This window comes from Cebus imitator, unplaced genomic scaffold (genome assembly GCF_001604975.1).
Source record: "Cebus imitator isolate Cc_AM_T3 unplaced genomic scaffold, Cebus_imitator-1.0 Scaffold451, whole genome shotgun sequence".
NCBI classification, from domain to species: Eukaryota; Metazoa; Chordata; class Mammalia; order Primates; family Cebidae; genus Cebus; species Cebus imitator.
The window spans coordinates 136,812-162,697 of NW_016107766.1; the positions used below are offsets into that span (position 1 = coordinate 136,812).

The 25,886-nt window shown below is 39.5% G+C and overlaps 1 protein-coding gene and 1 long non-coding RNA gene across 3 annotated transcripts; both read right to left on the reverse strand.

The window, feature by feature from the left end:
* Positions 1-2: 2 nt before the first annotated feature.
* On the reverse strand, positions 3-2,488 carry LOC108291391. The gene is made up of 2 exons (XR_005197286.1): positions 631-2,488; positions 3-240 (listed from the first exon to the last, which is right to left on the reverse strand). It is a non-coding gene; the product is annotated as an uncharacterized LOC108291391 (long non-coding RNA).
* Positions 2,489-10,080: 7,592 nt separating this feature from the next.
* On the reverse strand, positions 10,081-18,421 carry LOC108291386 (adenylate cyclase type 10-like). Of its 2 annotated transcripts, XM_017511752.2 has the most exons (5): positions 17,345-18,421; positions 16,547-16,675; positions 14,033-14,302; positions 12,794-13,129; positions 10,081-10,414 (listed from the first exon to the last, which is right to left on the reverse strand). In XM_017511752.2, the coding sequence occupies exons 2-5, from the start codon at positions 16,665-16,667 to the stop codon at positions 10,347-10,349; spliced, it is 795 nt and encodes a 264-aa protein (XP_017367241.2). In that variant the 5' UTR covers positions 16,668-16,675; positions 17,345-18,421; the 3' UTR covers positions 10,081-10,346. The 2 variants fall into 2 exon arrangements, with proteins under 2 accessions (XP_017367241.2, XP_037588438.1); XM_037732510.1 differs by lacking the exon at positions 10,081-10,414 and having other exon boundaries at positions 12,616-13,129.
* Positions 18,422-25,886: the final 7,465 nt, after the last annotated feature.

Sequence of the window (25,886 nt, forward strand, 5' to 3'; positions counted from 1 at the left end):
TATGTTTCAGAAAACATAGGCTTTTATTTGGATAAAGATATAAATAGCAGTAACTGTAAAGGCTAGGATACTTAATATGTACACTATAGCTTTAAAAGGAGAATTTGGGGGCATTTCCTTATGTTATATACAATAAAAGAATCATGGTCCCTTCAGATTATTGTTTTTTCTGTTTTAACACATACATCTTGAGTTTCTTTTGCATCCTTCTCTCCTTGACATCATCCACTCTGTCAAATCCTGAGAGAAGGAACATAAAGAACGTCACAAATACAAAGAATGCCCTCAGCAATGACAAATTTAACTAGCAGCCCTGGGAAAGGAGATTTGCAGGGCTATGAGTAAAGGAAATACATTCTTTCCTGTCCTTTTCTTGCCTAATCTTACCATTCACCTTCATAGACATTATATTGTGACTTCTAAGGCCTTTTTCTCTCCTTAGTGACCATCCAGTTACTTCAAGGAAACAACCCAATTGCTTTGCCTAAGAGCAAAGAACTTTCTATGCCTAAGGGTTACCAATGCTGAAACAAAGGGCTGAGAGAAGCTGAAGACATTGCTGTTTAATAATAGTGAGGTATTCCTGTTTGTCCAGGCAGGGTCTAGCACTAGGAAGAGGACTATACTTACCTCTAGAGCAAGGACTAACTCCTTATATCTGTGTGTCCCTTTTTACTTCGGAGGTGCAGCCTTTGACTACTTGTGAGTAAGAATCTAAGACAGTCTCTATGTCTCTCACACAAGGGTTCCAGGAAGAATTGCTTACTCTGTATTCCTAAATTTCTAAGAGTTATCTTCCTCCAGAAAGTCTCCTTTTATCCAAATCCTGGTGAAGCAGGTATCAAAAGGCCTGACGCTCTTAGTCAGGGACATGAATTCTCTCTTTTCACAACTCATTGCAGAGGCCTTAAGCTCAGATACTCACTGGTGGTAGACAGGGCAGGTCACACATCGAGAGAAGAACTCTTTAAAGTACTGAAAGGAAAAGAAGGTACATTAGCTCTGGGATTAGTGCTTCATTTTCCTAACATGCCACTTCATCAGAACTTACAAAGGTCCTCATTCAACGTATTCACTCATGACTAGGGTAACAGGGAGGAGTTACTGATGGCAAAGTGGGCCTGGAAAACTGACTTGGGGATACAGAGGAACTGGAATGTGTTCTAGACTCAGAAGGGCTGTAGGTAGATGTGTCAAATTATAGACTGAACCATAGAGTATAGGTTCACTGAGCAGGGCTAAATGTTAATATTTTAATGATACTGAGTAGTAGCTGGCAAAGGTGGAAAGTTAAGAAACCCAGTCCAGACCTAGATGCAATAATATCTGGAAGGATACATAAGGTAGGTGGAAACTTTCTATGTGGAGAAACAAAGGATTCAGAGTAAAGGGAGTCAGAGCCAGTAAAAGGGAAAGTAAGGAAGAGATTCCGGTGGCAGAAAGAGCATCATAGGGTAGAACTAAGGGAGTTAGGTGTGAGTTGAAGGGCAGCTGAGAAACAGGTACCTCGAGCGTTTGGCTGCGAAGCTCTAGGGGAATATGCATGAAGATACCCTCTGGCATTTTCTGTAACATTAACACATGGCACTCTAGGAATCGGACAAAGCCATGAGCACCAAATAGTGAGGCATTGGTTCTTTTCACCAACTGGCACGACTTAGAAAAATAGTGCTCAAAGAGGTCCCATTGTGACTCCTGGGCAAACCTGGAGGAAAAGAGTAACAGCTCTCAGCAATATCCACTGCTTACCAACCACGGCTTTTGCTTAAAATTGTCACTTCTTTAAGGCTCTAAGACCTCCTGGACAGTCAGAAGTGCAGTGATGTTAGAAAGTGACCAAGGCTATTAACTCACATACAAGGAAGTGACCAAGGCTATTAACTCACATACAAAGAAACTTAAAAGGAGACCAGTTATATTCAGCCTTGTTATGGGTTACTCTAGCACTTAAATGTAAACCTAAACTTAACCCTTGACCTATAGGCCAAAACCTGTTAAAGGACAAGAGCCCTTCTAATAAGATAGGAGGGAATGGGAGGTATATGGGCTTTAAAAGTTGGTTAGAGATATTCAACAGTCCTGCCTGGTGGGGAGAGATAGCTTAAATGACTTAAATGCCTATCCTTTCCCACAGCCCTTGAGTAAGACATTACCACATGCCCAGGGAGGAATGGACTCCCAGCATGATGTTGCTCTGAGAGATTAGAACACAGCTGTGCTCATAGATTTGAACGAAATGCAGACACTCACTAAAGGGCCGACATAGCAATCCTGTGAACACAGAAGGTAACGAGGCTAGCATATATTGTCAGTGTAGGAACTAGGGTACAGAAGGTGTGTGATACAGGGAAGGAAACAAGACCCCAAAGGCAGACACCCCTGAATCACAGCATGGTTCCCAGACTTTAAGGAGCCAGAGGTCAGAGGCAGAGAACATGCCTGAGGGACAGGTTCATGACTGCCTGTATTCCAAACCTAGAGCCCTATCTGAGGTCTGAATCCCTCAGGAGTACAGCAGAGACCTGTGCAAGATTTACCTTTTCTGTAGAGCAGCAGATCTAAGCAAGCAGAATGAAAGCAGACCAGGCCAAGGACATCATAACCCTGGGAAATGAGTGCCCACTGACTCTCCAGCACATGGACACACAGACCAAATGTGCCAAGAGACAGAGCCACTGGGACCAGCTAGGGAGTAAGAGGGATGGGTAGGAAAGGAAGGGGTCTTACACCCTAAAAGCAGCCTAACAACTCCTAGATCTCCTCTTCACAGCTCTATTTATATAGAGAACATCTGTGCCTGGGATCAGACCCATCTTTAGGCAAAGGAGGTGGGAATTTGCCTCTGAGGCAATTTCCAGGGTCTTGAGCTGCTGCAGTTTTCTATCTCCCCGCAGAATTTTTTTTGAAGAAAAGTTGTCCATGAGCCCCAAGTACTGAGGAATATATAGCAGCTCTGACTGCATTTCCACTCCTGACTGTTCCACACTTAAGATACTGCTTCTGCAGTGGCCAAGGGAAAGATATCCCCAGGTGTGGAAATAGAACAGCATCTCCCTCTCCATTCCAAACTTCTCTGGGAAAATATACACACCCCTCTTAGAAAACAAATACAAATGACAGAAAATGATCTTAATACTTCTTCAGAAATGCAGATCTGAAGAGAACTGAGAGGACCAGATTCTCCAGAGCTGGTTTCTTGAGGTATCTGCATATCTCATGAGCTTGAAAACCTGAGGAGGTTCAAGAGCACTGTGTGAGGTCTAGCTGTGAACATGTACTCTCTAAAAGCCCTAGACTCACCAGCTCTAAGTCCCATTAGCCAACTTGATGGAGAAGTCAAGGTGGCCAAGGCAGAGCTTGGTGTAGGCAAGGGCCTGCATGAGCTGAGCTGTGGCCAACAATCCCTCCCTGAAGAATCAACATAAACTGCTTTTTTGAATGGCCATTTGCTCATAGTGCAGCCACTTCTCCTTGTTGCCCATGGTCTGGGAAAACTGAGAGGTCCACATAGGTAGAGACAACCTGCAGGAGAACAAACACAGCGCAAAATATTCCCATTGTACATTCACGTGACATTTCCATATTGTTCCTTTCCTCTGTAAGAGCCTATTATAGTGCCTTGCTGCTCACTCAGTCTGAACTCCTGGTATCCCTACCACTTGCCTCCAACCCAGCTGGAAAAATATGCTCCTTCTCACCCCTGCAGTTCTAATTGAATCATTCTCACTGCCTGTCTTTAAACAAACCAATTTCTCTACATGCTTCTGCCTTTCCTCTCTAATCCATGACTTTCCCCTTCAAAACAATGATTAAACTACTTTGTCTTCTCTAATTTAAGACCTCTGATATTTGCTCTGTAGAGCTCTTCAGGGCTGCTGCCTAGATTTCTATATGACTACATGCACATTTGACATAGTGTTCTCTTCTTGGAACACTCTTTCCTAGCTTTCCAGGATGTCATGCTCTCTTGGTTTTGTCTCCCTGGCAACTTATTCTCAATTTCTTTTGTTGATTTCTCCTCACCACTCTGACCTTTTAATACTGGGGTTGTTAACAAAGTCCTCGGACCTTTTTTCTTTTCTATACTCATTCCCTTGGTGTTCTCACCCAGTCCTATGGCTTTAAATAGTATTTGCACACTAATGGTTCCCACATGTCTATTTCCAGCTCAGACCTCTCCCATGAACCCCAGACTTGTGTATTCACCTGGACTCGTATTAACCAGACTCATCTCCACCTGGATGTCCAATAGGCATCTAAAATAAAGCATTTCCAAAGCCTAGCTCCCAAATCTTTCTCCAAATCTGTTCTTCCTGTAGATGTCCCTATCCCAATTAAGAGCATCTCTATCCCTCTGTAAGTTCAACTAACAACTTTTGGGATTATCCTTGACTCTTTCCTTCACATCCCAGAACTGATCCATGAGTGAATCCTGTTGGCTCTATTTTGACAAAAGACCACCCTCAACTTATTTTTCCACCACAATAATCCAAGCCACCACCATCTCTTGCTTATATTACTGCAATAGCCTCCTAACTGGTCTCCCTGCTTCCTTCCTTGTCCCCTTCAGGACACTTTCAATACAGTAGACAGATGATCTAATTAAAATATAAGTAGATCCTATCACTCCTCTTCTCAGAACCCATTAATGGCTTCCCATCTCTTTCAGAGTAAAAGCCAAAACTCCTACCGTGGCCTATCTAAGGTCTGCAACATTTGCTATCCCACCCCTTCCCAGTCTTTCTGACCTCATCTCTTGGCTCACTCGCTTCCTCTTCCTCCCCTCCAGTCACGCTGTCCTTCAAACACAGAGGGTATGCCTTGGGCATTTACTGTGCTTTCTGCCTGAATACTCTACTCACAGACAGCCCGGCTTTCTTGCCTCCTTCAGATATTTACTCATGTCACCTTCTCAGTAAAGCTTTCTCTGACCACCTTATTCAAAACGATACCCCATCCTTCACCTCACAGAATCCCATATCCCCTTGTCTCCACTTAATTTTCTCTACTGCATTGATTATCACCCAATATGCTGTATATATTACTTATTATATTTCCCTGGAGTCAAGATCAGTGCCTGGCATATAAGAGGTGTTCACCAAATAGTTTGCTATTGCATATGTGGATAAGACAGAAAGATAAGACACTAAAATTAGGAAGACACATTTTCTTTTGTTTTTTTTCCTAAATCAGCAGTTTCAAATCCTTTTTTTAGATCACAGGCTTCTTTGAGAATCTGATGAAAGCTATGACCCCTTTTCTTCCTCCTGCCAGCCCCCAAAGGTTCTTTTGAATATACACATAAAATTCTGCATTCAGTTCAGAGAGTTCACAGATAATCTCATACCTGGAAACCCATCTATAAACTGCAAATTAAGAAACCTCGCTTGAACACATGATCAGTGTTGTCCAGTTAAGTCTGGGTTATTGTGGAACCATGCTAAAACCAGGAACTTGGCAGGCTCTTTCTCCACAGCACTTGAGGTTTCTAAGTGAGATCCAAAGGTAAAGCAAGGACTTGCTTACCTGGGCTTCATTTGCAAGCTCCTCGGCTGAATTTTTCTGCATGAGAGTAGCGAGGCAAGCAAACCTGCAGCTACTGGCTGTGGTCTCCAGGTTATAGAGCTGCCAGAGTAGGGAGAGGCAATGCACCTGCTGCTGCAGGACTGCCAACTTCTTCTTACTGTTTTGAGGCACAGGGTGGTTAGCACACCCTTATTCTTTACTAATGCCCAACCTTCCCTCCCCATAAAAGCTCCAAGTATACTTATCATGGGGCCATCTACAGATGTCCAAATGCGGAAACAGTTCTTGGATCCCACTACTCCTAACCTCATATGCCATTTTAATTAGTCTCTCTTGATCAAGAAAAGTTCAGAGAGAGGTTTCAAAAAAAGATTCTTTCTTTGAATCCCTATTTGTTACATGTAATTGGCTGGGGGAGTAAGATGGAAGAGTGAGAACTGTATGTTATACACTTATCTGTTACATGCACATATATGTATGCTGACTGTTGTATGTCTTTTTATCTGCTTGCCTGTTAGATACTTGAAGATTACTTGATTGTAAAAGAGTAGTTTTAGGTAAAAAAAAAAAAAAAGGCAAAGCTCAGGCCAGTTAACTACAGTTTTAGGGAGCCTTCTCACCTCTCACTAGGATTATTTGGAGGTTGGCTTGGGGAACAGGAATGCCAATACTTTTCCAGGAATATCTGGAAAAGGACACCAAACCAGGTCTGAGGGAAATTCCTTTTCAGCAGTAGAAGGGCTTTCCTAGCCAATTTTTTGGCTAAAGTAATGTGTCCCATGCTGAAACAGACCTGGAGATGGGAAAACAAGAAGAAGTAATGTAAATATAAGGTTTTGGATATAACACACTGGCTCTTTTGAGATGTGTAATTGGGGTAATTGAGGTCCTTGTTAGTGTGACTACCAACCAGGCTATGCTCTGAGGTGCTAGAGTGAGCTGAGCTAGAGCACAGCCTGGTTAGCAGTCACACTAACAAGCATCAGTATGGCAAAAAGCAAGTAAAGGGTTGAGAAAATAGGATTATGGCAAAAGCATCCTCCTTTCTCATCTCCCGCACATTTGTCAGTGGGCAGTAGAGGAAGGCTGTGATTTAAAATACGATGTTGCTAGACTGAGATGGCATCATCATTTGAGTGGAGACCCAGATGCTCTCACATGGCATGGAAAGCATCTATAATATCACCAAATCCTTTCTCTCTCCTTCCTAAACAGGTTGAACCATAGTAGATGTGGAATGGGAGCTGGGGAACTACCTTGAAGTTATCCAGTATCTTCACATTCTAAGGCTGAATTCCTCAAGAAAGTGATAAAGTCTACATGATTCTAGAACAATCTTGGGAGGACTGTACAATAACTTTCTCTTATAAAGGGAAAGAATAATTATTTAACTTTGCTCTGAAGACCTCTTGGTTGAAACATAAATAATTCAACGTGACAGCTCTAATATTTCCTTTGTCTTTCAAGACATTATGTACATTAAGTTTACTCTCCTAACCAAATTATCTTACGGTTTACATTAAAATTAGTTTACATATCCTCCAATGAGAAAATTATCTTATATCTACTTCAATGAACATAAATGGATAATTCACAAAGAAATATAAATGACAAATAAACATAGAAGAATGATGTATCTTAATTAAGAGAAACATTAAAACAATGTAACTTTGTCTGGGAATTAGCAAGGTTAGAAAAGACTGATAGTAACTGATGTTATTAAGGATATGAAGAAGTGGGAAAAACTTGAGTTAATATAATATTTTTGGTTGGCAATTTGGTGATGTATTTATTAATTTTAAAATTGTGCCTTAATATTTCCACCTTTGAAAATTTCTCTTACAGAAAACACTCTCACAAGGGGAGAAAGAGATATTTAAGAAGAATAGTCACTATAGTAATGTTAATAATAACCTCCAAATTAGAGATAACCAAAATGCACCTGAAGAAGGGAGTAGCTAAGCTATGATCTAGCCAATGGAGTACTTGGTAGTTGTAACTATGTGGTGGAACAGTATGCACACCAATATGTAAACATGTTCAATCTGAACTATTAAGAATAAATGCAAGCTGCAAGAACAAGAAAATGTAGAATATGATCCTATGAAAAATAATGGAAAACAATAATGATATAGCTGTGTGTGTACAGTTGGTGGAACATGCATACAATTATTAATTATGGTACAGGGAGTAGGATTAGTGGGAGCTCTTTCACTTTCTACCTATTATATATTTCCATATTTTATTTATTATTCTCTTTATTATACTTTTAGTTCTGGGGTACATATGCAAAATGTAAGGGTTTGTTATATAGGTATACACATGCCATGATGGTTTGCTACACTCATCAACCCGTCATCTACATTAGGTATTTCTCCTAATGCTATCCCTCTCCTCGCCCCCCAGCCCCCAACAGGTTCCAGTGTGTGATGTTCCCCTCCCTGTGACCATGTGTTCTCATTGTTCAACTCCCACTTATGAGTGAGAACACATGGTGTTTGGTTTTCCATTCTTGTGTTAGTTTGCTGAGAATGTGTATGAACGTTTTAAATGTGTATAACCTTTTATCACATTATCACATTTACAATCGTACATAAAAACACAAAATGATTTTAAAAGAAATAATAAGGTAACCCTCAAGGAGAAATAGCCAGCACTTCAAGGTCACCCTCTGCCCTCACCTCTGACAGAAAACAGCAGAAAGTGGCCTCCTCAAACTGACAGATCTTCGCCTTGTGTTTTTTCAAAAATGAAAATGCTGAGGGTTGGCCCAGAAGACTGCTTGCCTTCCTCAAATAAAAGAAGGCCTACAAACAGGGCAAGGGATAAAGAAACTGAATTAGGATTAGGATGATGCTGGAGTGAGATTAGGGCAAAGGCTGGAGTAAGGTTATGACGAGAGTCAAAATCAGAATTTGAATACAATTTGGATTTCAAGCTAGAAACAGGAGCTGGACTGCTTGTGCAAGAGTCGGGGGCAGTGCTGACATGGGTTGGTGCTATTCCGCTACCACATTCCCACTTCATTTTTTTTCCTGCCTTCTTTCCAGCTCTTCTCCCTCTCCTACTTTCTTCCACTTTTCACTCATGGTTATGATGTTAAGAAATCTCAATCAAATGCTCAGTAAAAGGCTCAGCTGAAGGGTGGATTGCAGAACCTGCTCACCATGTGACTATCTGACAGGTCCAAGGAGGCAGCTGCAGCCTCTAGCAGGTAATAAAATGCACAGGTGGTTTCTCCAATGACCAAGCAATGCTGGGTGAGGGGTGAGAGCACTAACTCCAGGATATCCTTACAGTGACAAGGCTTTGTGGTCAACAGGTCTGTCTCAGGGCTGGTCTGAGCCAGCTTCCTCTTCACTTGATCTAGGAACTCTTCCTCTGTTCTTTGTGGAAAGAAAACGAATAACTGAGAATGGCAACCTTTATTTGGGCATTACCAGGTCTCAAAGTCACCTTTTCCAGGAAGCTTTCTGGTATCATTCATTAATTCTTTGTCTATCCTTCTCCATTACTCCATAAAAATGTAAAAGTCAGGAACCAGAGCTATAACTGCAAAGCTCTATTAGGAATTTTTAAAACCTGAAATCCAATCTAAATACCTCAATCTAAATGGGGAAATACCACGCTTGAATAGTTAAATAATCTAAATGTTAAATTAAACATAAAAAATGATACAAGGCAATAAATAATGATACATTTTTTTTCTGTTAGCATATTTGCATTTTCTAATACCACATTTTATCCTATAACAACCCTGTCATTCAGGCAGACAAGAATTATCTCCTTTAGGTCATTGGGACTCCAAGAGATTACATATGGCTTCATAGCTACTGAGAAGTAGAACCAAAACTAGAGCTTAACTCTCTGACTACTAATCTAGTGCACTTTTCACAGGCATGCTGAGCTCAAAAGTCAGACCTCTCTGAGCTATAATAATCTAAACAAAGTGGAGACTGAGGAGGGCCTTGAAGGCTGGTGAGATGTAGAGGTCACTCAGCATTTAACAAGGGAGAATTGTGTGAACAAAGACATACAGGTTAGTGTGGGGGTGGTTCATGTAGAATGGATTTTTGTTTGAAAATAGTAAGAAATCAAATTAAATAAGTGGGATGAAAAACTGTATGTAGAGTGGCTGCTGAGCTCTAGGTAGGAACATCGAACACTGATAAACATCAGAGACCCAGGAAGTACATGGTTAGGAAATGTATATTCATTTTAGTATCCTCTGGGGTAAAAAGAATTGAGAAGACAAATTTCTAGCTGGAAAAAAATATGCTACTTATAAAATGAATTTAAAAGCTATTAAAAGGCTGGGTACGATGGCTCATGCCTGTAATCCCAGCACTTTGGGAGGCCAAGGTGGGTGGATCACTTGAGGTCAGGAGTTCAAGATCAGCCTGGCCAACATGGTGAAATCATGCTGCTACTAAAAATACAAAAATTAGCCAAGCCTGGTGGGGTGTGCCTGTAATTCCAGCTACTTGGGAGGCTGAGGCAGGAGAATTGCTTGAACCCAGGAGGTGGAGGTTGCAGTGAGCTGAGATCATGCTACTGCACTCTAGCCTGGGCAACAGAGCAAGACTCTGTCTCAAAACAAACAAACAAAAAGGTATTAAAGAAAGTTTTTCTCAACCATTAGGAAATAACTTTCCTATAAAGAATCAAAAATTGCCTTTCCAAATCTTCTCTGTTAACCTGAATCCTGGGCTGAGTATAAGAGTCATGACAGCCCACCTGCAACTGACATAAGTGGCTCAGTTTAATGGTCATCTTTCTGTCACTTTTGGCCCCTCCATGTTCACCCTGAGCATCTCTGTCTACCTGCAGCATTCATTTGAGAAGGCATCCTGAGTTCTGGATGGTTTCATCTGGAACTGAAAACTATCTGTAGGGAGAAAAAAATATGATTAATTCTCCATGTTTGGATGAACTGAGGACATTTTAAATTCCTGACTACCTTTCCTCTGCAGTTTATAACACAAAATTAAGATGGTATTTTGTAAATTCCTTCACAACTGCTTGTGATTCAAATAGTAACTCTCTTCATTCCCAAACTTTCAAATGAGTTCTGTTTTTGAAAGATGCACTCAGTGTTTTCAAAATGAAGGAAAAATAAAGAATGTGTCCATCCTGGTTTGCTGGCTATTTCTAATAGTAGAAATCCCTGAATATGTATGGATCAGGTTCATGACCAGATCAAAATGAACTGTATAGGCTAAAACCAAGTGAAGAAAATTGTGATAGTACAAGATACCACACTTCCCTAGTCAGTGACCAAGAGAGCTTTCCAGCTTTACCTAGCAGGCCTTTAAATAACCTTTTTATCCTACAGATTTGACTCTTACTTTGAGGCTGCCTTCTAATAGATCACAACAGCAACTGTTAGAAATGATGTTGAGATGTTACCCACTGGAACTAACAGCATGGATGGTGGGATTGATAAGGAGTCTAAGAGAACTGTTCTGGAGAGGATTTGGGTTAAGTAAAAGGACTGGCTTTCTGATGATAATGATGTTAAGTCACAGCTAAGATAACAGAGGATACTGGCAGCCCTACTGCAGTACACAACTCCAAGAGGCACCATCATATCATAGCCTCTGTAATAGTACCCTCTGGAGTCAGACAGTGCCTGCTATGTAATGGCTATGCACAAAGGCCTCAGGTCTGGGAAGCCTCCTCAGGGTTCTGCTGGGCTGAGAAGGTCTTGAGCCTTTTTCCTATAGATGGACCAGGCTGTCTAATCCAAAGCAAAAAAACTGTCAAAAACAAAAAGTCACACAGGAAATATGAACAATAGCACAATTTCTTCATAATACTAGACTCTGGAAAGCACAAAAGGTGCAAAAGCCCATAGAGCTCAGCAACCAACGACTAATTGCTCCAAGTCATTGGTCTACCTTCATAGTTGTGATGTTATAGCTAGAAGAGGAATTAGGATCATACACCAAATCCCTCATTTTAGCCCTTTGCCAGCAACTATCTATCATTTTCCACATACCATCACCCCACCCCCAGTACTCCTCTTTTACCAAAGTAGGGAGAGGATCTGGTTGGGTCTTGATAGCTATCGTCAGGTATGGAAGAGGGTATAATTATGGAACATAGGTGAAGCTGAAAGGAGGCAGCTTACATGCTTATGAAAGAAGAAACTTTCTGACAGCTGGAGGCAATGAGTTGTTCTGTATGGTAAGCTGACTGAAAAGGTTAAAACAAAGATGAATGAACTCATCTGGGATACAGTTTATCAGGCTGTGGTGAACATCTATTCGCTATTAAAACCTTCTTCAGGTATCTAACTCCTCCTTATCCCTCAAGACACAATTCTGACATGATCTACTTCAAAGGAGAGTCTTCACCGACGTATTTCCCTGGCTGAGTTAAGGGCCCCTTCTCATTTTCATTGCTTTTACCATGCCATACTAGAATTCTCTATCTCTCTGTCTCTAGTAACCCCCAAACAGATAGCTTCAGGAGTGCAAAGACCAAGGCTTATTCACATCATATTCCTTAGCACAGAATCTGATACACACAAGGACTCAATATGAGTTGAAAATATTTTTTCAGCTCTACTGAGCTGAAAAATAATAGTAATTACCAAAACGATAGCTAAAGTGTATTGAGCACTCACCATATGTCTAGCACTGTTCAGAGCATACTACATTAACTAATTTAATCCCCACAATGACCCAGTAAAATTGGTATTGTTATTATTAATTAATTAATTTTTTTGAGAGAGAGTCTCACTCTGTCGCCCAGGCTAGAGTGCAGTGGTGCAATCTCGGCTCACTGCAACCTCCATCTCCCAGGTTCAAGCGAATATCGTGCCTCAGTCTCCTGAGTAGCTGAGACTACAGGTGCACACAAGCACACTGGGCTATTTTATGTTTTTAGTAGAGGTGGAGTTTCACCATGTTGGCTAGGCTGCTTTTGAACTCCTGACCTCAAGCAATCCACCTGCCTCAGCCTCTCAAAATGCTAGGATTACAGGCATGAGCCACCACACCGAGCCCATGAAGTTGATATTATTACTGTCCCCAATTGATTGAGGTTAAGTAAGTTGCCCAAGATTGCCAACCAAAACAAATATGATCTCTAATGTTGCTTTTAATTCTTAGATTACATTTTTTTTTAATCTCTAGTACTTCAGGAATAAATAAGTGATTCTTTCTATCTACTTTTCTCCCTTAATCTGGTTTCAACTTTTTGATGAAGAACTCCACATACATGAATACCAATATATCCTCTTTTTGCCTCCTGGGTTTACCTTGGGGAGAAGGCAGCTGCAATTTGTCTGTGATCACTTGTGTTAGCACTGAGCCAGCACCTCTGTAAGTACAGAATCCAGAGGTCCCCTTGGAACTCTTAGTAGAACAAACTGCAAAACGATGAAAAGGGACAAAGTCTCCTCCATGGCAGCTCCCACAGCGGCAGGCCAAGTCTTGGAGAAAGCAGGCACATTCAAGGTGCAGAGCTATCTGTTGTTCCTTGGTACAGAGCTCCCAAGCAGCTTCCCGTAGTAGAGGCACTCCAAATTCCAACACCTCAGTTTGAGGTAGGGATAATTCTTCTTGTAGTGTGAGAAAAGAGGCTGAATCACCACCTGAAATTTAGGAAAATCTAAGTGAGATTTTCCCTTATAAACTTTTTGAGCTTCAATATGGCAAACTCCCAAGCACATGGCTGCTAGGGTAGAAGAAAATTCTATTTGTAAATTTAGGGTGATATTACTGCCTCCTTTGTATACAAATGTTTGCATTATTCTGAGATTGATATTGACCATGTCTAGTATAAAGTATAACAGAGGAGAAATGATCAACGGTACAAAAATATACCACTGATTTAATAATAGTTTCTCCCAAATAGAGATTTTACTTCAAATTATTATAAATGTTAAATCATAGGGAATGCTCTGTTTAAATATAGGGTCCAAACATATTTCAAAGTCAAAGGAAAATTATATGTGCTTTGGATAGTCCATGCTACAATTTTATTTTTTCAGGTGGAAAGTTCAAGACATGAGTCTGTTTCAACACCACATATGTTTGTCTTCCTTGTGAGTTTCTGAAATTGGGGATGGTTTATCCTTTTATCTCATGCTTTGCACCTAGAATCCAATAAAAGATTATGTCAATATTTTCTGAACAAAAATCAAAACAAAATACTAACACCTGGGTTAACAAAGAGCTAGAATTTCTGAAATGAAGACAAGTCTGAAAAATACAGCATATAAATTTTTCACTATATCCATGTCTCCATGGTTTAAATGATAATTTTCTCTTTGTTTCTTAGTCATAGGCTTTGAGAGAGATGCCCTCAAACGGGGTGATGGTATGCACCTGTTGAGCCCAAGAATTACAACCTGGGCAACATAACAAAACACCATCTTTAAACAAACAAATTAGAGAACCCCTTGATATACGCTATTGATGGTCTTTCTGAACACAGATACCCCCATAGGGACTCTTTGTTCAGATCTGAGAAAAAGGGAACAGCCCTTCCTTACCTAACTTTGTCTTCTCTTTGGTTTGATCAGTGATGTTGATAGAGGAAGGCACTAATATGGGCTCATTCGGAGGCTCTTGGCTCCTCTCAGACCAGCAGAGCACATGTATATCCACAAGAGCTCTCAACACCTGAAGTAGCTTATTTTTATCCCAGCCAGGCAGGAGGTGCTGCAACAGATCTGTATGGAAGGAGTGACCAATGATGGCAGCACATTTGACCAGCAGCTGTTCCTCTGGGCTCAGTTGATCAAGTTGGCTTACTGCTATTTCTGCCAAAATTAATCAGTCAATCAGCAATGAACAAGATTTCCACAAATCTAGAATACATCATGTTGAAAATCTGTGCCTTTTAAAAAAAGATATGCTTTTCACCTACCCCTCTCTAATGCCCCCACCTCAATCTGCCCTTCTCCACTTAGTCAAACTTCTTGCAAGAGCCTTATAGCTATGTCTTCATTTTCCATTCATTGCTCTACCAACAACAGTTAGGTTTTTACTACGCTACTAAAGCTGTTCTCCCATGGTCACCAAAAGCTTTTTTCAGTAGACCGAAAACTCATCACTCAGCTACAGTAATGCTTCCCATTTGCTTGACCTATTAGTATCCAGAACCTTTTCTTCTTATTTTCAACTAAACATGTAGGTCAGGCTTCCTGTCTCAGATCTCTGATAACTGTAAATACCTTAACTTCAAGCCATTCAATATATCTCTCTACATTGTAACATAAATATTAGTATTAAATTAGTATTCACCAAGCCCCAAACGTTAAGATAATTCTAACTTTTTTCCTTTCTGTCACAACCTAATGGTTACTCACTCATTCTTTTGAGTATGTTTTTTCCTAAACAATGTTAGTACAAATACTCTTTTTCATCTGGATCATTACAATACCCTGTTTTGTACATCTCTAATTTCCTCCCATTCTTATTCCAATAATATATTAACTGGTAGCAGAATTATATATCTAAGGTACAAATATAATCATGCTAGTCCCCTTCTTAAGCACTTTTACAACTTATATATGGGCTTTCACAATGTAGCTTTGGCCTTTTATCTTGACCAAGGGTTTTTGAGCTACTCATTTTAGTTTGTGAATTCACAAGCCCTTTTTCCTTACCTGAAAATGTTTACCTTGGGTTTATTTTCTAGCTGTTTCCTAGGAACACTTAGAATATCAGCTGTGTTACCAGGTAACATTGCTTATGCTAAGGATAACCTCTAATTGGGAAACTGAATTTGGACTGGGAAAACTGAATTAACTTGCGGTAAGCCACAGATTTGGGTTTCCTTGGGTACAGTAATTCTTGTAATAGGCCATGCCCCTTGCAGAGCCTGAAAGTGATGCCTGTTTGGACCATTATAGGAGATGAAGCCTTTAGTTGGTCCTCTAAGCACCCATGAGTCATGGTTTCATTCACCATAGCTGAGCTATTACTTGAGGCTCCAGAGATTAGCCCCTGGAATGCTAGGTAAACTGCTGTGAAAACTTTCACTGAAGAAAAGTACCTTCTGCTGTCCTGTTAGCATGCTGTATTTCCTTCTAAGTAAGGAAAGCCATTGCCAAGTATGGTCTATCATAGTTGTATCATTGTAAACTGTCTCTGTTGAACCTAAAACCTCCAGAGTAAAGAGCTTACAATGTAATAGTTAACAGTCATGGAATATTTATTATATGTCATAATTTATTTCATTTAATCCTCAACTAGCCCCATGAGGTAGGAACTATTATTATCTTCATTTGACTGATGAGTGAGAAGTTGACTAACTTATTCAAAGTTCCATAGCCAGTAAGTGCAGGAGCCCATGGTGCCCCGGGTTTTCTGACTCTAGAGCTCTGGCCCTTACCTACCATGGTGTGCTGTACTGCTGTTTCATGTCTGTGTCTTATTTTCTCAACAAGACCATACTATACTTGAAGGTATGCTTGTTCATCACAATATTCCTCAAGTATTAGTACCTTGCCCACCAGACACTTGAATAAAATATGAAAATAAGAAACAATTCATTTCTAAGAAGAACACCCCCTCTCCAACTATGCCTACCCGATTCTGATGGCTTCTTTATTCTTTATGGCATCAGTCATTCTACTTTGCACTCTTTTTTTTATTAAACTCTTGCTATGTGCATAACATTGTATCTTCACTAACACCATGGATTTTCTTAAATCTCAGCAACATTATCTCATTTGCTTACTGTCTACTCTGAAAAAAGAATATGTACAAAGGGAAACTCAGGACCTATTTTTTATTAAATAATTGGAAAACTTTTCCAGGTCATCAGCCAGTCCCAAAGAGAACAATGAGCTCACTTAAGTAAAAGCTTAATCAAGTAACATTACAAGTCTTCAAAGAGCTCTTCAGTCAATGCCAGAACTTATTTCTAGAAGGTAGATTTCTTTATCAGAAGAAATGAAGCCAGGATGATAATCAGAGACCTATACTCAACCACCCAGCAAATTACAAATTGCAATGATATCTGTAATTGGTTCACTTGAGGTCTTCAAGGGACTTACCTTTCAAAAAGGGTGGGAGAAGCACTGTATCCAAGTTCACATCATCCTTGACTGTGCAGACATAAAGTTCCTGACCTTCTTCAGAGTTGGCAGGATAAATACTATACATTGTGGATTTCATGGCAACGGCTATAAAGAAAAAAGGCTATGACTGAGGAAAGCACCATTCTCAGAGACTGTAGTTTTAAAGATGCAAAATATAATGATTTAGTAAAAAAAAAACAAAAAACCTAAAGGATGAAGATGACTGGAATTGTACTGTGGTTTAAAGTGTTTTACCCCACCTGTCTACCTGTTCTCTAATTTTCTCTTATAAACTAACAACATTCCCTGTACCATTTGGTATCTTACAACTAATCACTATTCCTGTTCACCTTATAACAGCTTTTGCTTCTATTACTTCACAGCTCTGGGATGCCTTTCTGCTTTTATACATACTTCTACTCTTTATTCCTCTACTACTCTCATCCCTTCTTCCATCCCCTACCCAAATCCTCAAGTCATTCTTCTCTTCAATAGTGGACAATTCTTTACTCTGGACTTTCCCAGCCCCACCTCCTGGGCTGCTTATAAAAGGAACTACTGTAGATTTACTGGATTAAGTTATCCGAGGCAAGTCTTGAGTGTTTTCACCCTAGTTGTATAATATTTGCATTGTGTGCTTATCTTGTAAGGCCTAGTGTGGCCTATAATGTTAGCAAAGAAAAAGCATGTACCTTGTAAAGGCCAAGAGATGTCATGTTTGAGAATGAACTTCAGCAGCTGGACCAGGGTAGAACTCTGGGAAATTAAGCTTACCTGAGAGATTTTCCCACTTGCTGTTTTCCTCTTCCTCCTTTTGTAGGTCATGAAAGAGCAATATGTCCTTACAGAGAAGGTCTTGGCACAGGACCTCACAATAAAGGGGGTTTCCAAAGCACCTGTGAAGGTAGCTGCAGGGAGGTAAGGTATTTCACATTACAGATGATCACTTCAGCGGAGCCAAACATAACAGTACTTCATACTGAGGAATCTTCTTTTGTTAAAGTCAGCTCTTCATGACAAACACTAATAGAGTGGGGCAGAGGCACAGAAATGTAAAAAAGTAATTTCTTATTGGCCTTGAAATGCATCTTGGCAATAACTTTTCTTTCTCAACTATTTTGCTTTTATTGATGTTGAAAGAAACAAACATCTCCTTGCTAAAGGGTCTGGCAGAAAGTGGCCTGATCACATATAACTGACACATGAAGCAAGCCACCCAAGTCCTAATTGTCTTGTGAAAATCTAGGTGGAGAGCCCAGGGAGGCAGCCCCTTACTTGATTACAAGAAGACTGTTTCCCTTAAATCTAGCCTTGGGGCCTCATCATGGTTACTAATACCATTCTCTCCCCCAATTCCAGTAAGACCTGTGCCTTCTCACTTATACTATGGCACTGGCTCCTCCCTTAATGAAGTGCTCAGCTAGTCCTAGCCACTCACATCTGCAGCTCTTGGGGGATGCTCACCACCCCTAGTTCCCAACATGCCATTCTCAACAGTGAGGTTGTTGCCAATTTCGAAATAGGCATAAGGACAGCCTGAAGGCTCTGAAGGAAATGCTGGGCCCAGCCACACAGGGTGAAGATAGGGGTCAATGCCATCACCATGATGATGGGCATACTGGAGAGCAACGTTTTCAAAAATTCCCAGGAAGCGGCATCCATATACTGGGCCTCATCAATGAGGAAAATCAGTGGTGTTTCCCTCACTGCCTGGAAAGAACAGCAAAGAAACAATAACGACCTCTGATCAGAAATAAAGTCACCTGGTTTTCAAATCTACTGTGAATTTCCCATCAATAATTTAAATAAAATGTTAACACATGTTAGAGTTTTCAGAGCAAAATGTACTAAGTCCAGGTTAATATTTTACTTTATAAATATAAAATTGAATCCCTAAAAAAAGGACTAGGTTTCTGTAGACAAGAAAATTCTCTAACTGAAACATGAAATAAGCATCAAAATATTCTCCAAATCAAACCTGAAGCTTTCAAATATTTCATATTGGCAAAAGCTTCATCTTGTGTGGGAGCTCATAATACCTTAAAACAGCAATTTCCAAACCAGGCTATGCATCAGAATCACCTGGGAGTATTTGGCAGCACTACCAATTACCAAGCCACACTCAAACAGACTTAAAAAAACTACTGCCTCAAGTGACCATTCTAATGTGTTTATTGCATAGTTGTTTCTATGGTGTTCTTACAAAATGTCCATTGTTGTTTTGTCAAGTACATTGTTTTTAAGTAACTGCAACTGTATTACAGATCCCATTATTTCTCTCTTTGTAACCAGGACTGCTTTTAAGTTCATATGGCTATGTTTTCATACATTCCCCTATTTCTAAATTCTGCATTTTGTTCCATCATATTCATGCATGCATTCATGCTGATACCTCCCTGGCCTCCACAAACACTGTTAAAAATGTACTTGTTGGGATATATATCCAGGAGTTGAATTGCTGGGTCTAGAGATACATGTTATTAAAATTTGACTACTTTTAGATTGCTTTCCAGAATGGTTACATCAGTTTCTGCTCATACAGATTTTTGATTCCATAATCCTAGGGTAGAACCTGAGTATCTGCATTTTTAATGAATTGTAGGTAAAACAGCTACACAACTGCATTTAGAAACTACTATTTTAAATTAAACTACTAAAATTTTATTTAGAAACAGGATCTGAAAAGAGTAAAGATCTTTTCTTGTATGCCATGCTGTGTTACAGGGTAAATCCAAGCTTAAAAGTAGATAAATAACAATGAAGATATCAACAGACAGGCAGGCCAAGAAATGCCTGAATCAAAGTGCGATGTGGACAGATTAAAATAAACATATACAATCTCCACATATTAAGAGTTAATGATATGTAGTGAAAGTACCCACCTCCTGAAGTACTTTAATAAAACACGCTTTAACCTTATTTTGTCTGGCCACATCATCCATGTGTGAAACTTTGAAGGACAAAGGAAACTGATCAGGAAAATTATTATATGTTAGCATTTAAAATGAAAACCTAATAAAAACATGCAGGTTCTCCAAAGGGAACACCAAACAATTCTATTTGGGCTGAGAATGGGTTTCTGCAAGATTGAGCACAGAGTTACAAGGGCCAATCTAACATTAATATATAGTTCAAAAGGTGAGACAGAAAGTTCATGAAGGGTTAGAGACAGGTATCTATCTCCTTTCCATACCAGACTCTAGAAAAACCCTTAGAGGGTTATGACTAAGGAGTAAATGACAGGTTGAACTTAGCAATGACATTTTGGACAGCTCCAGTACTTTAGTTATTCGAAGTATACCAGGATGAATCTGTACATGAGACTTGCCAGAACAAGATGCAATAGACATCACCTAACATTGTTTCCTATGCTAGGTTGAGGCATGCGAACTATGAGGGACCTGAGAGCCAAAGTGAGATGACTGCTAATCTATGTAGGCAAGAGTTTAGAGTCCCAAGCAAGGCCTACCTTAAGAGAGGGATATGTTGAAGGATTAGACAGATCTTAGTGTCTCTATTTTCTATTCCATAATACTCTGCAGGGTGGGTAGATTAGAAGTGATAGAGGATAAATAAAACAAATTGTACACCAGTGAATTTTTAGTTTGCTTACTGCTGGAAATCCCATACACCCTAGACCTCTGAAGGCTTTTGAGATACAGATGCTGGTTTCAAATGATATATTCTGCAGTAAGGGAACAGGAAGGTATGTTTAAAAGATAAAAGAAATTGTAACCAACTCAAGAACACATGGATATAATTCCTGGGGATATGCCACTGGTGATGGCCACCTTAAATGTATTTAGCACTTTAAAATATACAATGCAATCTCTTTGTATACCATCTCCTTTAAATTTCACATTAAAACATATACAGTACTATAATTGTTATTTCACAGATGAAAAAACTGTGACTCAGAGAGGCTAAGTGATTTGCTCCAGGACATACAACTAGCAAGTGTCAGGTTCAATACTAGAATTCATTCTCCTCAAAAGGAGAAAGCCTGAGTTTTGGTGTTGAAGGAATTTCAAATCTTGGTCCCACCATATACACATACGTACATCCTCAGATTATTAGATTAGAAGACAATCCTAAGTCTGAATATCCACAAAATATAATAGTAATCTAATTCAGAAAGCCACTGCCTTCATTACCTTCACAAATAAGAGGTCATTAAAAAGGCAGTGAAGTTGTTCTTCCATTATCCTATGAAGCTGTCTTTGTAGGTACTCTTGCCGGTAATAGGCTGGGCACATATCAATCTCAAAGAAGATGGCCATGAGGGTCTGGATGGCATAGAAGCACTGCTTGGAATCTGCTTCCTTCAGCATCAATGGCAACACCCTGGTGAATATTACTATGGTCATCAAGAGTCCCATGTACCACACATAGGTTACTTGCTTCACCAGTCCAAGAATGCTGGATCTAATGACACAAGAGTCTCAGTAACAAGGGAAAGAAGCCCCAAGAGAAGTAGGCTCTGACTAAGTCAGAAAGCAGGAGTCTTTACCTATGCCCTTCCTTCTGGGCCAGGAAGTTTATTTCAGCCAACAGCTGGCTTTTTCCATAGCCTTTTCCACCTTCATACAGAACTGCTTGTCCCTTCTTCTGATGCAAACACTTTTGCTGGGCCACTTGGAAGGCTTCCAATTCTTTCTCCCGGTCTGTAGAGAGACAGGGAGCACCTAACACTCCTGTGCTTTTTAGTAGATATTCTATTGATTTGAATCAGTTTGCAAAGCTAACTCTCAGAATGGCCTTTTTCCTCCAGAATTGTTTTAAGAATCTCATTCATTGATGGGACTTCATATCTCTTTCCAGAAAATCAATTCTGAGCTAACATAGGCTGATCTTGAGGGCTTATTCCAGAGCATATGTAGTAATATTCAGAAAAATTAGGCACTTTGTGGACACGAGTGCCTCTTATGTTTTTTGTAAAAATTTTCTTAAAATCAATTTAGTCTTCAAAATCTGTTACTACTATGTAAAAATAATGGACTAATAAGTATAGACTAAAATAAACATAAAGATAGGGAATATACAGTGTGGGTGATCACAGTCTTGGTGCTATTTTCACTATTCTAAGGATGAGGATTTTTTCTCTAAAGATGATCCACAATAAGCTGGTCTGATCTCAATAGCTGAACTATGACTTAACAAAGATTATTACTAAATGTTGGTGTTTCTCAGGAAGTTATAGGATTTCACCTGAAATTTGAATATTTGACATGAAAAAGAAATAATAAGTTCTCTTCAAAATTTCACTAAGAAGTTTGCTATTTTTTAATATAACTTAAAAGCATTTGGTCTTGCATTGTTTTGTTTTTTAAATCACATTTAGCCATCTACAGCTGAAACAAATATGATTTAAGTTACAAAAGAAAACGTACCCAACAAAGGGTAATTTTTGTTTCTCTTTCTTGACAAATGTCTTTTTCCAAACATTCTGACAAAAAGAACAAAGGGAAATGTATTTATTAAAAATAGATTAGGAACAGCTGTCTTCATAAGCAAATACTTTCAGATAATTAAGGCGGTACAGAGTTCTGAATAAAAGGGTTTTTAAAATCTAAAAATTTGGGGGGAGAGGAAGTAAAGAGGAAACATTATTGATTGTTCCAGGCTTGGGGAAGTAAATGAATAGTGAAGTACACAAAGAAAAAAAGAACAAAGAAGATCTGGGTTAGTGACCTACTGCTATTCTCTTCCTGTTGGAGAGCAGGACATTCGCTGAAGAACTAGCTAAGAGCTAAACATAAAACCTAAAGCTCTCAGACACTAAACCCACCTTTTGTGTGTCTTATTCCAGCATGTCATTACTAGCAGCATCTTTTTTTCTAATTTCATGTAATCAAAAACTTATTGTTCTGGAAGAGATGAGAGTAAACCTATCATACAATGATGCTCACGTGCATCTTCTGTGGCCAAGATATTCATATATGTTCCCTGGGTTGGAGATGTTTTTCATCGTTTTCTCTGGGAGTTTCTTGAAGTTGTAAGCAGGTAGCATGGATCTTAGATACGTTACCTCATCACAGGACACCAAACCTGGATAAGCAGTTATCGTTCTGGCTGCAAGACTCACTTTTGGGCCAATAATTGTGTCAGAAAGACAGTTGTAGAAATTTTGGACTATGTCTTCTACTTTCTTCCCTTAAGTCACAAAGCTAGCAGTCCAATGTCCTATTCTACCTGTATATTCATGTCTTGCTACTGCTCCAACCACACCACAGAATACTGGTCCATTGGTGATACTGATGGAAACAAGTCTAGGGATCAGAAAAGCAACAATGGGTAAATATACAGTTAGAAACCTCCAAGTCAGGCATTAAATCTGCCACTCCCCAGATCCAGAAGTCTAGTTTTACAGTTCAGAATGGAAAAGGCCAGAAGTTGCTATCAGTCTATATAACATGAGGGGTAAAAAGTACTGAATATTAGGGAGACAACAACAACAACAACAACAAAACAGAATGGTTCACCTAATTCAGGAGTTTTAGTTGGGGGTTATTATTAGTAAAAGATTTTCTTTTTCTTTTTCTTTTTTTTTTTTTTGAGGCAGGGTCTTGCTCTATCACCCAGGCTGGAGTGCACTGGTGCAATCTCAGCTCACTGCAACCTCTGTTTCCCAGGCTGAAGCGATCCTCCCACCTCAGCCTCCCAAGCAGCTGAGACTACAGGCATACCACCACCACACAACTAATTTTTGTATTTTTTGGTAGAGATGGGGTTTCACTATGTTGTCCATCTCAAACTCCTGAGCTCAAGCAATATAGCCATCTTGGCCTCCCACAGTGCTGGGATTACAGATGTGAGCCACCACATCCGGCCAGTAAAATTTTTAAAAATGTTACATCTGTGGTAAGGCAAATATTTAAATACCATCTGAAAAAAAAAAAATGAAGGCGTTAATTAACTTTCCCAGAGTTATATGGCAAAGGTGAACAGTGGAGTCAGAATGAGAATCCAGGCCTCTTGCCTCCTAGACCAATATTATTTCTACTATATCATGTTGCCTCAAATAACACCCCAAAATGAAAGCAGATCAAGAGATTTCAATATAGAGTTAATGGATCAAATCATGTTAGAATGCACAGTTAAGGAATAATCAGAATGTCAGGACTGCAGATGGAAGGGTTTCTGAAGTAAATTAAGATTGGAACAAATTTTTTTAATGAGTGATATTTTTAAAATTCATTCATGCATACTTACATTCATTTCATTCACTAAGCACTGAGACGTGTGCATAGTACGGAGTACTTGGCTCGATGTTTAAAATATCCTGCCCTAGAGAAGTTAAGTCTAGGGAATATGGTGGTAGGTTTGAGGGAGGTGAAGAGATACTTATATATCAGCAAGACAAATACTCCATATTAGAGATAGATATAGCACATTAACAGAACAGATGTACTAATTCACACTGGAGAGTACATAGAGTATTCAGAAAGGAGAAGACATTTGGTCAGACCTTGAAAGTCAAAGAAACTGCAAAAGTGGGGCAATGATACTCTGGTGGGAAAAGACAAAGGCTTTGGGACGTCGGGTGTGGTCATGCAAAGCTAAGTACTTCAAGATGGCTAGAGCACAGACATGAACAGAGGCGTTTGGAGTTGAGAGAGATAATGGGAGAAGTGGTCTTACCTGTCTAGGGATAGAAGAGTATTAGACATGAATTATTTTAAAAGAGGTCATGTACTGTTCTAGGGGAGGCAAAAGCCCAAAGGTGGCAAGGAGCAATTCATACATAACAGAATAAGTAGAATTTACTCACTGACATGAAGATTTCATGTGAAAGGTAACAAGATATATAGGCAGAGAAAGATTATGCAATGAGGTATAGTCTCACATTAAATCTATAAACAATTTTCAGTAGTTCAGAGAGAATGTGAGAAGTAGAAATCATGTTAACACTATTACCTCCTAAGCCATCAAAATTATTTGCCCTCCTCAAAGGACAGGATTAAGGGCTCTTGACTGGGTGCTATGGCTCATGCCTGTAATCCCAGCACTTTGGGAGGTGAAGGTGGGCAGATCACCTGAACTCAGGAGTTTGAGTCCAGCCTGGCCAACATGGTGAAACCCTGTCTCTACTAAAAATATAAAAATTAGCAGGCATGGTGGTACACACCTGTAATCCTGGCTGAGAGATTCTGAGGCAGGAGAATTGCTGGAACCCAGGAGGCAGAGGCTGCAGTGAGCTGAGATTGCGCCACTGCACGCCAGCCTGGGAGACAGAGTTAGACTCTGTCTCAAAAAAAGTGTCTCTTACTATTCATTCACTCAGCTCACTGACTCCAGGGGGAAAAAAAGAGACACTCAAGACAATACCATGCTGTCAGTTCTACTGTCATAGGAAGAGTAAGACTGAAAATCTTTTAATATTTCATGATGCTTCCTCTGCCTAAACACCCCTTCTCACCTTCTCCACTTGATGAACTACTTTTCTTCTCAACCTGGCTCAAAAGTCATATTTATAGTGAAGATTTCTTTGGTACCTCTAAGGAGAATTAACTATGTCTTCCCATAACACATTATTGTAACTCCTATAGCATTTTATTCCTGAACTTTAATTTCATTGTATTAAAGTTACTTGTTTACTTAGCTAAACTGGTAAAATCTTATTTCTCTTTATGTCCATAGCACCTAGCACAGTGTGGCTCATAACTGTGTTCAAGGAAAGCTTGTTGAACGAATGCATTTATGTATGCCAGAAACTCAGCTATTAACAGGTCAATCATGAAACAAATAATACTTTTCCCACTTAGTTATTTCTTATTTCTTTCTATTATACTTTATAATTTCTCCTTGTTTTTCCTGGAAATCCATATTCCTTCTTTCCTTTAAGACCTTTCTGCACTGATAAAGAATGTATTCTTTATTTGATATATGTAATTTTATATAAAGTATTTCTGGTACTAAAAAACCATAATGATGATATTCTGAGACTTCACTCCCTACGTCTCAAAAATATCCTGAAGAAATACTCAGGGAATCATCTTTCCTCCAAATGAGCTAAAAGCTGAAGCTATTTCTCAGATTAGAAAAAGGAATTCAGAGGATGTCCCAAGGTGAACAGTGTCTTTGAAAAAGAAGACACGGAAAGTAGTTTTGGGTCTCAGTGAGAGCTGATGTGATACAGAGAGAAATGAGCAATGGTATCTGCTACTGAGGCTACGTAGGTAACTCTGAAGCTTTAGCATCTGGTCAGCATTTCCAAAAATATCTTCCTTAGAACATTAGTTCCTCTGGATATTTATAGATCATTCTGGAGAAGAGTGTTTGATGACCAAGGAAATTTGGGAAATGATGACTAAAA

Coding starts and splice junctions, on each gene's coding strand:
- LOC108291386 (XM_037732510.1), bottom strand. CDS start 16,667: ATGAAATCCACAATGTATAGTATTTATCCTGCCAACTCTGAAGAAGGT. Junction 14,303..16,546: donor TCTCCCACCCTTTTTGAAAG/GTAAGTCCCTTG, acceptor TAATTTTGGCAG/AAATAGCAGTAAGCCAACTT. Junction 13,130..14,032: donor CAAAGAGAAGACAAAGTTAG/GTAAGGAAGGGC, acceptor CCTAAATTTCAG/GTGGTGATTCAGCCTCTTTT.